At 52.5% G+C, this 13,135-nt stretch overlaps 4 protein-coding genes across 4 annotated transcripts; 2 read left to right on the top strand and 2 right to left on the bottom strand.

The window, feature by feature from the left end:
* Nucleotides 1-330: 330 nt before the first annotated feature.
* On the bottom strand, nt 331-1,964 carry Z517_04559 (uncharacterized protein; the record flags this gene model as incomplete). Its single annotated transcript, XM_013429887.1, has 3 exons — nt 331-911; nt 970-1,185; nt 1,244-1,964. The coding sequence occupies 3 exons, from the start codon at nt 1,962-1,964 to the stop codon at nt 331-333; spliced, it is 1,518 nt and encodes a 505-aa protein (XP_013285341.1).
* Nucleotides 1,965-4,023: 2,059 nt separating this feature from the next.
* On the top strand, nt 4,024-7,104 carry Z517_04558 (uncharacterized protein; the record flags this gene model as incomplete). Its single annotated transcript, XM_013429886.1, has 2 exons — nt 4,024-4,324; nt 4,382-7,104. 2 exons carry the CDS (start codon nt 4,024-4,026, stop codon nt 7,102-7,104), a joined length of 3,024 nt encoding a protein of 1,007 aa, XP_013285340.1.
* A 1,428-nt stretch (nt 7,105-8,532) lies between these two features.
* On the top strand, nt 8,533-9,996 carry Z517_04557 (uncharacterized protein; the record flags this gene model as incomplete). Its single annotated transcript, XM_013429885.1, has 2 exons — nt 8,533-9,206; nt 9,267-9,996. The coding sequence occupies 2 exons, from the start codon at nt 8,533-8,535 to the stop codon at nt 9,994-9,996; spliced, it is 1,404 nt and encodes a 467-aa protein (XP_013285339.1).
* A 1,141-nt stretch (nt 9,997-11,137) lies between these two features.
* Nucleotides 11,138-12,484, bottom strand: Z517_04556 (uncharacterized protein; the record flags this gene model as incomplete). The annotated part of the gene is made up of 1 exon (XM_013429884.1): nt 11,138-12,484. One exon carries the CDS (start codon nt 12,482-12,484, stop codon nt 11,138-11,140), a length of 1,347 nt encoding a protein of 448 aa, XP_013285338.1.
* Nucleotides 12,485-13,135: the final 651 nt, after the last annotated feature.

The raw sequence follows: 13,135 nt of genomic DNA, 5'->3' as shown, positions 1-13,135 counted from the left end.
TGGGCACAGTAGCAAGGTAGACTACAGGATCTGTGATGCCCTTCCTCAGCAAGTACATGACGGAGAAAACCAAGTCGATAGTGCGGGAATTATGGTGGCAGGCGATTTGTGGAGTAAAGCTGTAACTAGTACTCGGTACAGTAATTAATGACATTAGAGGTGATGCTTAACCAGCATAAGCGTAACTTTAACGGAGTCTCGGCTTCAGCTTCCCATCCTGGAATACAACTCTGTGATTCTACCTTGATTGCCGGCAGGATAGTTACCATTGCAGAATGCTAGTTTCATCGCTTACATTATATATCTAGAGGTCATATAGCGATTCTGGACCTACGCAAGTATATCCTCTCCATTTCTTGAACCCCAAAGCTTGAGAATCTCGCCCTTTGCAACATCCATATCGCAAGACTCAATCCTCTTTTGAATATCGCGTCTCGTGCTCCGCAGCTGCTCTGCTACCGTGGACCAAGGTATGAATTCATGTTCGAATACCGAGACGACTTCGTCGCTGCCGTGCCAGACCTCCGGCCCATTGAAGCGGACCTTGACCAGTCGACCTTGTTCTTTGAGGATCTTTCCCGCAACGATAACAGTTTCTATTTCTTGCACCCCAGCGTGTCTGACGACCGCGACTAATGGATCATGCTCAAAGGCACAACACATGGCTGGCGTGTTACCGTCGATCACAATGATATCTGCCAACTTACCTTCTCTCAGGCTGCCGGTCTTATCTGCTAAACCTGCAGCGCGGGCACCCAGGATGGTTGCCAGATTGAAGGCGTGTTCTGTCGTAGGCTCGATCTTTCTGGGGAATTTTCCATCCGCCAATGTTCGAGAGTTGCGATGGGAACGTGATACAGCGAGACCGACCTGCATCGCATGGAGCAAGGACGAAGGATTGTTCGAGTGACCTATCACGAGTCTCATTAGCGTCGAAGCCGAAGACAAGACAACCGCCTCTGAACCCACAGTCGGCCCCTATAGAGCCTCGCACATCATTCCTAAATCCGATTATCTCGCCATGAGCCATCTGAGACTCTGTCCCAGGTGTTGCGGAAATGAATGCTCCCGAATGTTTCAAAATTTCGAGCTCCTCCTCAGTTGATCCCGTGGCATGGGACAATATAATGTCGGATTTCAGAAGTCCGTACTGTTCTAACGCTTTGGGCACGGAGAGACCCATGCCTGTGCGAAGTCAATGAGATCGAACAAGATGTGTGTCGGTCGGAATGTCTGGGCCTACCGGCAATATTATTTCTTCGCCAATGGGAGGTGATGACCTTCGCCCCAATGCTCCGGGCGGTTTCGAATATGCGTACCACATCCTCGCGGGGCAGATTATAAGAGTCAAATCCCAGTCCAATATCCACTTTTCCATCTTGCCGTTGTGCTTTTTGCTGAAGCTCTCGCAGCAAAGGGAAAAACCAATCAGGTAGGATCTGACCATCCGGAGCAACTTCAGTATCCCATCGTTTCAGCCGAGGTGTTACGCTGAGGCATAAAACCGATCTTATTTGAGAACTGAGAGTGGCAGCAAGAGCAGCCAGGCCGTGACTCGGCGAGTAGGCCATGTGAGCGTGGTCAACAACACATGTCGTACCTCCGTCAATGGCCTCCATTAACCCGCCCAGCTCACCCCAAAAGACGTCGCGCGCAGTATAATTGAACGGTTGCCAGTTTCCTTTTGCAGTATAGTCGAGAAGAGTGTCGTCGCTGTGCCTTCCTTTCAGCTGGGTCTGCCAAACGTGATGATGGGTATCGACAAAACCAGGTGAGACCACTTTGCCTTTGCAATCTATGATTTTGGTGTTTGGTCCAGCCACCAAATCTCGGCCAATCTGGGCGATTTTCTCCCCCTGAATCAAGAGATCGGTATCTCGAAGGACACGGACTTTGTCGTGCTCGTCATGCTGAAGGATTGTTCCCTGCCGCAGGAGAATGTTTGCCAGGTGACTGTCATCCATGGTCGCAACTCTCGGAGATTTAACGGTAACAAGCCCAAGAAGTATGTAAAATGCTCAACCATATAAATCAGGCGTATAGATACATGTATCTCATCAAAATTACTGACATTGACAGCAATCGGGGAAATGATTGTCCCCAATCTTCTCAAAGCCAGAGCCTCGACGCATTCAACCCAAGGCGGGAGAAGTCCGCTCTGGGTGGCAGCTTTGAACTGCCGACATCAACCTGGGCTGGCCGAGGTGAAGCCCGCAGTCGTGCTGGCGGGGATCGTTAGGCCATCTCTTGGGTGCCTAACTAGTTCTGTCACTCGGTAACCGCGCGACTTTTCAATTCCTTTCACAGTTTATAGGTCTTCTCGGCTCAATTCAGAGTGGATGAAGTTCCAATGTCCTAAAGTGCTTTGTGAGCCTACCTCCTTTGTGAACTGCTACTGCAGGGGCTGTGGAGGGCTACATCTAGAGGGCAAAGATCATGATTGTGGTCAATACGTTCCCCACTGTCAGGAGCAGCGTGAAGTTTCTCTTGCGAGCCCTGCAGAAGCACAACGACAGACTTGTTCCTCATACTGGTCAGACCACTGCTGATAGTGCTCGGCACGTCAATTTTGTAGCTTTCTGAAGGGCTCAGAAGCGACCAGGTCGTGGTCGAGTGCTCTGGGGCAATGTCGTTCGCTACAGCTCAGTCAAGCACTCAACGGCCACTATAAGCGGCAACATTGACAAAGATCAATTGGAGAACGAGAAATGTGCAGAGAGCCTCCTTCGACTTTTCGAGGGATCGTCCAGGGCGGGTTTCAGCAGCATCAAATGCCGACTGCAAGATTTGCGGCTGGTACCAATAGCACAACAGTTACCAGCTTGACCCTCGAGTAAAACACTCGACTCGCGTATATAGAGTGTCTCAAGCTATTGTTTCGCCAAAGGGTTTGCATAGTTGCGGCAGAAGGAGCCGTCTCCCAGATATGGCCACCTGCTCAACCACATTATCTGTCGATATCTCCACCTTTGTTGAGATGAACACCCGCTCAGAAAGAGGGAAATGGTATAGCTCTGGGGAGACCATTCTAGTGGGTTAGGTATTCAGATGAGTTCAATAGGACACTTGAGAACGAAGTTTCTTGCGAGCATTCGCTGACCCGTGTATCAGTAACAATGAGCTGGGGGATCAAACATGACCAGGGGTTGAGATGTTTTCTTGTTTCTGAATCAATACATCTTCTGCTGTCCTCCCGTGATTAAGACCGAAGTCGAGAGAATGTCCGAGCGATCTGCTGTGTGGGTTGCTTACTGGATAGATTTAGCTGCCTCGTCGCAGAATACGACAGGCGTAATTGCGGGTACATCTGGACCGTAAACTCGATCTTCCAGGCATCTTTGATATGGAACAAATGTCAAGTCCGACTGTTGACGCAAGTGAGTTATTGGGAGAAAAAGGGGGGGGGGTGCGAAATGGTCATAGGCTTTGGCCTTCCAGGAGCGGTACACTACACCCGCGTGATCCAAACACCAAGATTTGGCGTTTCCATAGCATAGACAAGAGTGTACGTAGAAGAGAATCCGAGCATCTATTCAAGAAAGATGCCCGACTTTCGAAGTTGCAGTAGTCAGCCCATACTAAAGAATAGCGAGTAACGTGAAAGTTGTGGGCTTTGGCCAGGGGATCGAGGGCTCTAAAGCAGCATCTTTAAGGAGAGGAGGCACGTGAGCAGGTGAACGCCAAGAGAAGTGCATCCTGACCTTAATGCGACTTCGACGATGATGGCAACGGGTATCACCAACAACCCCCATGCCCACGATTCCATCTATTTTGATTCTTTATACCCTATTCCCTTGACCTCTGTGATCCCTCGAGCCCTCCTATCGCAGAGATCCAGTCACTATACCTCCGGAACCCCTCCGAAGTAATCACCGACCGGCCTCTGCCCCTCATGATGCACGTTTGCCAAACTGCGTCGCATCACGGCCGAGGAGCTTTTGACGAGCTTTCGGCTCCTTTGGAGTAACGATCTCAGTGTATGGGAGACCGTGAGACCTTGATCGCGTCCGGTGGAGCGCCATCATGGCTGCGGTCATGGCGAAGCCCGCGGGGACGGCAACTAAGATGAAAAAACCTCCTGCGCCTATCGTGCAAACAAACTTGAACGGTGTCAAGCCCACAGCGCCGTCTTCCTCGCCTTCCAGTGCGCGGAAGACGCTTCCTGGACAGAGCACGACACCAACGTCCGCTGTCAGTAACGGCACAATTACAAATGGCGCTCCCCGTTCCAATCGACGGGTGCAGCGCCTGACGACGAGAAATAACACGGCTGATGGAGGATCTCTGGACAAGCGTGCTGCTAGGAAATTTCCAGAGCCTTATGGTATGATCCTATCATTTTAGGCCAGCGAGCAGGCGACACTGACAATTGCGCTTCCAGTTCCCAAAGAATCCCACATTCTCCGCAAATTCAAAGGTTGCGCGCCCTCCCTCATCGTGCACCTTCATCCTACGCGTTTCCGATTCGACCAGCAGGATGGTAGTTTCAGTTACCACTCCGAGATGCGTGTCTTCCTTGAGCATTTGGCTAGAGGCACGATCCCACATGACATGGTAGAAGAGTTTCGGAAGTCCGAGGTAAAATACTACGACGGATGGCTCATTGTCCGGGTGGTCGACCACAAGTCAGCCGCAAAGGACGCTGCGGCTTCCGGGGCCGCTGCAGACGACGAAAAGCCGTTCTCCATCCACAACTATAATCAGTACATTACACCCTCACCCTATGCACCATATCCTTCCAAGGAACAATCGGTCACAAAGTCCCCTTCTCTTAAACAAGAACAAGCCTCGAGTGATGGTCGCGCACATCCTGGCTCCGACGATACAATCGATGTCGCACCAAAATCATCAAAACCGCAGCCGAGAGTCTATCACGTTGCCCTGCGCCCAACGATTCTGTCGCGACATATGGATCTCGTGATTGATGCCATGACGCCAGATCCAAAGTCACTGAATCGGAAACAATCACAAGCAAACGTGAATAGCCGAGCACCCGGTGGTGGCGTTCCACAGACCCCGATATCAGCCATTCCGCCGACTCCTTCGAGTGAAAAAGGGCCGCCCTTCAAGAAGATCAAGCTGAAGATTGATCCCAAGGATATGCTGGAATACGAAGGCAGGGTGGTAAATGCGACGGCTCCTCCTCTATATCTCGAACCTGTGGAGAGCCTGGAGGAAGCAGAAAGCCTGATGACCCTGCTGAAGGATCCTCTTCATGACCAACGACCGCCATCACCAAAGAGTCGGAAACGGACAGTCGCCGAACTGGCGGCAGATGACGCGCATGCCAAGGAACAAGAACGGTTCATGCTCATTATGGATGAGCGAACTGCAGGTACCAATGGCGCTGCAAATGCAGCTGGCGTGGATGGCCAAGCAGCCGCGGCTCTCTTCCAGCCTCGCTTCGAGAAATTCAATGCTCTTGATAGTATTAAGCGTGAAATCGCGGAGCGGAAGCAGCGCGAGAAAGACCGACAGCTACAAGAAGATGAAAATCGAAGAGGCCAGCAAGAACGGATGCAGGAAGAGGAGAAGAAGCGCATCATGATGCAACGTGCTCAGGAAGCCCGAATGCTGCGGGCTCGTCAGCAAGAGATGGCGGCTGCAATGGCAGCACAGCAGGCCCAGCAGCAGCAGCAACAACAACAACTCCAGCAGCAGCAATCGCAGCCTCAAGTTGTCCAGAGACCCTCCTCCCAACAAGTTAATGGCATACCTCCGAACATGCAGAACCAAATGATAACCGGTCAGCAGCGGGGATCACCCATCATTCGGCAGGGAACGCCACATGCAGCCTCCTCGCCAATTGTCACAAGCGCTGCTCAAGGCGGCGTGCCCATGGCGATATCTAGTTCTCAACAAGGGCACGGATCTCCGCCAAGACCCGGCTCAGCCGTACAGCATGGCCACCCCAGCGCCCCTATGACCCGGGCCCCCAGTACCCAAGGGCCAAGCCGTAATGGCACTCCACAGATCCCTCACGGTACTCCTGCGCAAAGGAACGCTACGCCAATAATGCGACAGAATACTCCAGCACAGCCAGTTCCCCATGGTAGCCCTCACGGAGCTACCCCACAAATGGTAGCTGCGGGAATGATGCCAGGAATGCAAGGGCAGATGCCAAATGGCGTGCCCAGGCAAATGAATCCTCAACAGTTGGCCGAGATGCAACGACGACATAACATGCAGCAACAGGCTGCGGCACAAGCCCAGCAAGCAGCGATGCAACACCAAATGGTCAACGGAACACCGCAAATGTCGCCTGCTCAGGTGGCGCACATGCAGGCACAACATCATGCGCAGGTAGATCGGCAAGCTGCACTGGCTCGCCAAGCCGCTCAACAACAGCAACAACAGCAGCAAGCCATGCAGCAGCAGCAAGGGACACCCCAGAGCGCACACATGTCCCCCAACCCTGCTCAAAGTCAGAAGGCCTACAATCAATCCGTCGCCGAGCATGTCAAGGCTCAAATGCAGAGCCTACAGCAAGCGCAAACTCACGGATCTCCAGCACCAAATCATATGACGCCTCAACAGCAAGCAGCCCAACTTGCCCATGCTCAACAGCAGCAACGAATGATGCAAGCAGCGCAAGCGCAAGCGCAGGGACAGATGATGGGAACAGGCGTTCCCCACCCCCAACAACGACCCCAAGTGGATCCTCAATTGAAGCAGCTGTTCCAGCAAACACTGCAGAGCTATACACAACGCTTCGCGCAACAAGCAGCCCAGAAATATGGCGGAAACGTGCAAATGCTTCAACCGCAAGAAATGCATCACGTCCAAATGCAAGCTCAGAGGTTTGCACATGCAGCCATCCAGAAGCGCCAGGCAGCAATGAATCAAATGGCACAGATGCAGCAAGCTCAGGTGCGGCAGCAGATGGCGCAACAGGGTGGCGGCATGCAAAATGGAATGATGAACATGCAGAATATGCAGAACATGCAAGGAGGAGTCAATCCGAACATGGCGGCGGTGCTGCAACAGCAGCAGGCCCAGCAGATGCAGCAGATGCAGATGCAACAGGCGCAGCAGATTATGGCGGCACAGCAACAACAGCAGCAGCAACAACAACAACAAAACATGCAGTTCCAGCAAAGATGATTGAGTCCTCACCTTCCCCGAGGTTAGGGCTGGAAGGAACAGGCCGGGGTGCTTATTCCTTCCCATGTTCTTTATATTGGATTCTGCTTTATTCACCGGCATTAAGTTCAGGGGTTTTACGACTGGGTGGACGTTCTGCATCTATACCGACCTGGCTGGCGGCGTCTTGGACCATAGCAGGCGAGCCTTGCTTCTTGGATTTCTTTAACCCATGTGGCGACTTCGGTTTGACAAAGGTTGGGGGAGACCGGGTTTCACAGTCTATTGCTCACCGAGAACTGGAGTTTGATGCACGGTGTTTCGTTTGCTGCTTGCCCCGGTTGGGCTTTGAGTTGATCTATGATGTCCATGAAAAGAATGACTGCAATTCTGGCTGGCGGCGTGAGGAACGAGGGGTCGATTTACGCACAGATGGGTCTTGGTTCCATAATCTGATGTGATGTGGCTGGGTTGCAGGGGCGATGCTGATACCAAGATAGTCTTCCAGGTCAATGGTATTTGCCTGGTTGTGTATATTGCTAAATTAGTCTTTTGACATACTGGCACCAGTATTTAGATTTATTATTATTATTATTACGACACTGTCAGAGTGTTTCTCTCCTTGTCGCCCCAGCTTGTCTCTTCACCTGACTAATACCTAGTACATTCCCCCATGGGCCTTGCTATATTATTGGTGGCTGCGACTATTCCCAGATTGGAAGATGGTCTAACTGTACAGGATATTAGGCCGAATCTTGAGTCTGGGGACTCGTCAGACCATGTCTATTTTGCTATAGCAAGTATCACCGTCAGACACAAGTTTCTGCTTCTTATCTCCGTCACCCGGATGTAATATTGTTCTTTGCAGAGGCAGTTCTACATCTCTGGTCAAAGGTAGTAATGTCCATGCCCCAATATTTAGCATTCGGATAGGCAGGTCGATTACAAGCGCATGGACATTGATGTGGCAGTGAAACGAGAAGCGGCATTGATGAGTTGACTCGACGAATCAGTCCCCAGGCCAGAACCAGTCTCAACTGCCGTTTGACAGTCATGTAAGTGTTGATCTGGCGAATAGAGTAAACAGAAAATGCTCTCGACGTTGCCTAGTACACGGCAGCCGGACCCATCTGGCCTGCACCCGTATCTTTCTCCTCGGTGGCTGACCCCAGACTCCATAATAGGGCATCGCCTGGACCTTCACCTGTATTCATCACTGGATATCCCAAGACAAAAAGCGAAAAGACACAGTCTCGGAGCGCAGTGAGGGCTAATGCATCCAGGCTGCGTTGGCGAAAAGGCACCATCCCAGTCGTTGCTCATCCTGTGCGAAGCCATGGCCACCCTACACCACGAACCAATCTGCCAACCACAGACCACGATGTTATTCCGCATCAGGAAGGACACTACGGGTCTCAGTCTAGGCTTGTTCGCCATGAGACTGCATTGATGTCGGCCTGCCCATGGCTCTCGGGGAACGAACAGGAACAGCAACCGCCCGAGCAGAGACACCATCGAACGCCGCTCGACTTGTCTTCTTTCACGCTCCTGCGCGCGCTGACCCTTCCTCTGCCTGTATCGTTCCCACAGCTGGCTCTGTTCTCAGATCACGAGGTCAGATATCTCCTCAAACAACTCTACGAGACCCTGAGTCAAGCACTTCCCGCCAGCAGCTCAGGGGAGAATGAGCTTGCCGCAATATGGGTGCGCACCATTATGTCAGACGCAGGCATTCTGTATGCGTATATGTTTTCGCAGCTCATGAGGAATAAACACAAGCACCGTTTAGACCGGATCGCCGAACACCAGCTCTTGCACGCCTATTCCGAGACTGTCACCTACGTCAACACAGCCCTGTCTAATCGCGGGACGGCTTGCAATGATCGCACCCTACTCGCTGTCTTCACTCTCGCCTACCATTCCATGACGCTCGACTCCCAGCCTCCGCAAGATCCGCCTCGCGGTCCGGCTCAGGGACCTCTCAACTCTCTGCGCCTACTCAACCTATACGGCGGACCACTCGGAGCCGTCTCGATCCATCGCGAGGGGCTCTTGAAGATGATTGAACTTCGTGGTGGGATTGGAAAGTTTACATTACCTGGCCTGGGGGGCCTTCTTTGCTAGTAAGAGATATTTGCTTGAATATCGCACGAAGAGAAGTTTGACGCTTGTTTAAATTACAGTGCAGACCTCATCTTTGCCAGCCGCACGGTCCAGAGACCACGACTTCCTTTCAGTCCGTGTGTCAGCGTGGACTTTGAGAGCGTCCTGAGGCGCGCCTGGAGAGCCGACCACCCGCTCCACAGACTAGGCAAAGGGTTTTCCACACTGGACCATTTCGATTCCTCGCTGAAGTCGTTGGACCTCCAGGTCGCGGTGCGGGGTTTGAGTCAGTATACTCTCGCAGTGGATGACTATCTTCAAAACCGGCCCGAGGCACCGAGTCTAGCCGTGCTGGAAGAGCTGAGATGTTTCGTGATGCACGGGATGCTATCTCTGACACCCGATCTAGACGAGCCTTGCGCTGCCGGGGTCGAGGTGCTCCAAGCATGCCACCTCGCCGCTCTCACCTACGCCATGCTTTGCGTCTTCCCACTCCCAGCGGCCCCGTTTGACCTTCTGGCCAGGCACGTGAGGCTGTGTCTGTCACGCTGCACCTCCGCGAGGGCATGGTCCGACGCCCCGCATCTCATGCTATGGATAACAGTTGTCGCGGGTGTCGCTGCCACAGGCTCGGGCGGCGATACACGAGCCTGGTTCGTGGGTATAATCGATCGCTACCGGCGAAAGCTGAAGATCGATTCCTGGACCGCCCTCAAGGAAGACGTCTTGCTCGAGTTCCTGTGGTTACCCACCACCAATGACGGCGACGGCATTGAGCTGTGGGACGAGATCGAATCCTCGAGGTCTTGAACTCTGTGTGACTTCAGTTTCCGGCAGAGAAGATGGCACCGCTTTCGATATGTTTCTGTGTATCACGCATACTCTCTACCATCCACCCTGCGCTTTGTGGTGTTGCTCACAGGTAGCTCGATCAGTGACATGTCGCATCAGATGCGATTCGCGGCAGGGTGATACACGACAGAGATATAAGAGGTACCCACCAAACGACACTTCGCTGTGGAGGTATGTATCTATTTCAGTCTACTCGTGCATTTCTCTCCCTCGTCTCTTTCCGCGCGTATCAAACTTACCAGAAGCGCACATGAGGCACAGACATGTAGCCATACAGCAGACCATCGGCTGCGGCGAGCTCCACGAGATCCCATGACCGCCCTCGTCAATCGCAGTACTTACCATACAAGTACACGAGACGGAGTGTTCCTGGTCTTTGATCCGAGGTCACATACATCGATAAAGAGCCTGAACTGGCCGGTAAAGAGGAAGAGAGAGGAAGAGGAAGGGGGAAGAGAAGGAGAAGGGCAGAGAGCCGTGGATCATCCATGAGGAGAGAAGGAATGAAGGATCTCAACTCAACTCAACTCATCATCAACTCAGTCGCTTTTCCTCTCGCTCTCGCTCTCGCGCCTTTCCTGTGCAGAGAATCCCACAGAACCGAGCCAGTCCTCCCGCCCGGCTGTGGCTGTGGCTGTGGCTGAGACCAGCATCATGACGGCTCGAGGCGGCTCTGCGTGGACACGGACGAGCACAGGTACGAGAAGTACAAATACAGACCACGACAACCCCCAAACCCCACCAAATTGATGGATGGAAGCGCCGAGCTTGGAAGAATGGGCGGGCGGGTAGCATGCGCACACTGTCCTGACGAGGGAGAGCTGATGACTGGAAGATGGAACAGAAGGGAGAAGCCAGTGGGTGGTACTCGTCAACCACCACACTTTTAGGTATCATGGGTTCGAAAACTTTTGCCCCGGTCAATCAATGATCCGGGTGCAATGTCATTTAGTCGTGTCTATACTTGTAGTCCTTCCTGGGTTCCTAACCCGCCATCCATGTCGAAACCGTCCCGATTATACCTCAACAATATATCCAAAAAGTGCACACAGCACATTCCCACAATGGGGCCCCCATCTGGTCTGGGGTTTTCGCCCATCTACAGCTCCTTTTTCAGGAAATGCTCTGGTCGATGCTCGAATTCGTAGTCAACGTGCACATAGGCTCTCTCCACGTTGGGGAGACTCTCCAGCTTCATCTGCAGGTCCTCTGCAATGTCGTGGCTTACTCTCAAGGACTCGTCAGGGTCCATGACAACATCCACCTCCACGACCAGTCTCGGACCGCTGTGCCACGCTCTGACAGTGTCGATATGCTTGATGTGGTCGGAATGTGTCATAGAGACATACGTAATGAGCTGCTGCGTTTCAGTGTCGGCGGAAATACCGATCAGGAGCTGGAACTCGGAGTACGCGGTATGTAGCCACAGGATGGAAATCAAGACAGAGAGAACAATGGCACCAGCAGGATCGATCCACCAACGCAACTTGCTACCACCCACAGAGGTCAACACACCAAAGCCGTTGATGAACAAGTCGTTGCGGTGATCTTCCCAGAGAATGCGGACTTGGGAGTATTGATTTCTGAGTGCCCAGCAGTAGAGGAAAAGGCCGAGCTTTGTGCAAAATGCCACGGTCACAGCCACAACTGACGGTAGATGGAACTTTTTGGTTTCTTCGCTTGAACCTTCCACCAGTTCCCGTACAGAAAAGGCAATGAGGATGAAAGAGACAGCTGTCATGAGGAAACAGAACACAATGTTTCCAGCGGTTTCTATCCGTGCTCTGCCAGCGGGAAATTTGCGCGCATCGACTTTGTTGACGGCTTTATTAGATAATATGAGGGTAATGTTGGACAGGGGGTCGAAGATGGCATCCGCCATGGTTGTGAATAGCGACAGCGAACCTGAAGCTACAGCGCCATAGACTTGTAGCACCGCAAGAATAATGTTTGCCACAAACGAGCCATATACGGCGATCTGGTACCGCAGCTGGTTGGATGTTTGAGTGTCTCTTGCCTCCCTGACATGCTCATCTACTGGCTTCAGTAGCCGCTCGATCTGTTCATTCTGCGACTCGTAGAAGTTTGTGATCTTGGACTCTTGGGTATGCCCCGCCAGGTGCAGTGGGTTGCAGGCATTCCGTTTTCGGGCTGTGTTGGCCGTGATCCTCTCGAGCTCCGACCGGGATTTGAGACGACGACTAAGGTCTAGAGGATCGGATGCGGAGGCATGTGTGGGAGATTGGCTCTCGGTGTCAAAGGTTGAGGCGGTCCGATGGCGGGAGATCATAGCTTCGCTGTTCTCTATAGTAGCGGAAGCCGCGGAGCTCTTAGCCTCGCCGTGCAAAAGGTGAGGGTTAGGCATTGGTTGGTAGATTTCGTGAGCGAGTGTACGGTGATGAGGATTTTGGGTGAGCTCCATGAAGTGCTGTGGTCTCGACCCCATCGTCGCTCAAATGGGCTTGGGTCAAGTCTGTGGTAGACAAAATCAAGCAAGAAGTGAAGAGAAAGGACGAGGGCGGTGGAAGTGAGTCGTTGTTGGGTACGTTGACGGGTTTTGATCTCACCGTCTCTCAATAGAGGTGGGGGTTCACAGCCACAGAAACTGCATACATCCAACTCTTGGATACCAATGACCTATGCTCGTTGTCCTAACCAGCCGCCAGCTCCACAGATTCCAAGAAATTATACACAAAGAATCATGACATCTAGTGCCCTGGCCGAGGCAAAAGCCAAGTCGCGAAAGCTCCGTTGACTTGCGCGTCTTCTCGTCATGCGCCCTGCATCGCCTCATCAATCACCAGAGCATCGGAACATCCTTTCTCTCTACTCTCATCCACAAGCTTTATCCTTCACCCTACCCTACAAGTATATCTATCGCTGAACATTACTCCATCCCAGATCGTCCAAATACCAATCACCAATCATGGCATTTTTTTTCGTCGTTGGCACCAAAGGTGAGGTCACTCTAAGCTGCGGACCGGACCCCTGCCTGGCGAACTGCGCTTGCTAACTGTCTTGCCCAATCTAGACTTCACCAGCTCCTTGAAGGGTTATGAAGGAGTGACTGCCCAGTGTCACAATTGCGGGAACTGGT

Source organism: Fonsecaea pedrosoi (assembly GCF_000835455.1).
Source record: "Fonsecaea pedrosoi CBS 271.37 unplaced genomic scaffold supercont1.3, whole genome shotgun sequence".
Classification (NCBI taxonomy): domain Eukaryota; kingdom Fungi; phylum Ascomycota; class Eurotiomycetes; order Chaetothyriales; family Herpotrichiellaceae; genus Fonsecaea; species Fonsecaea pedrosoi.
The sequence above is the reverse complement of the archived record's forward strand: the minus strand, read 5'-3'. Positions and strand labels throughout refer to the sequence as shown.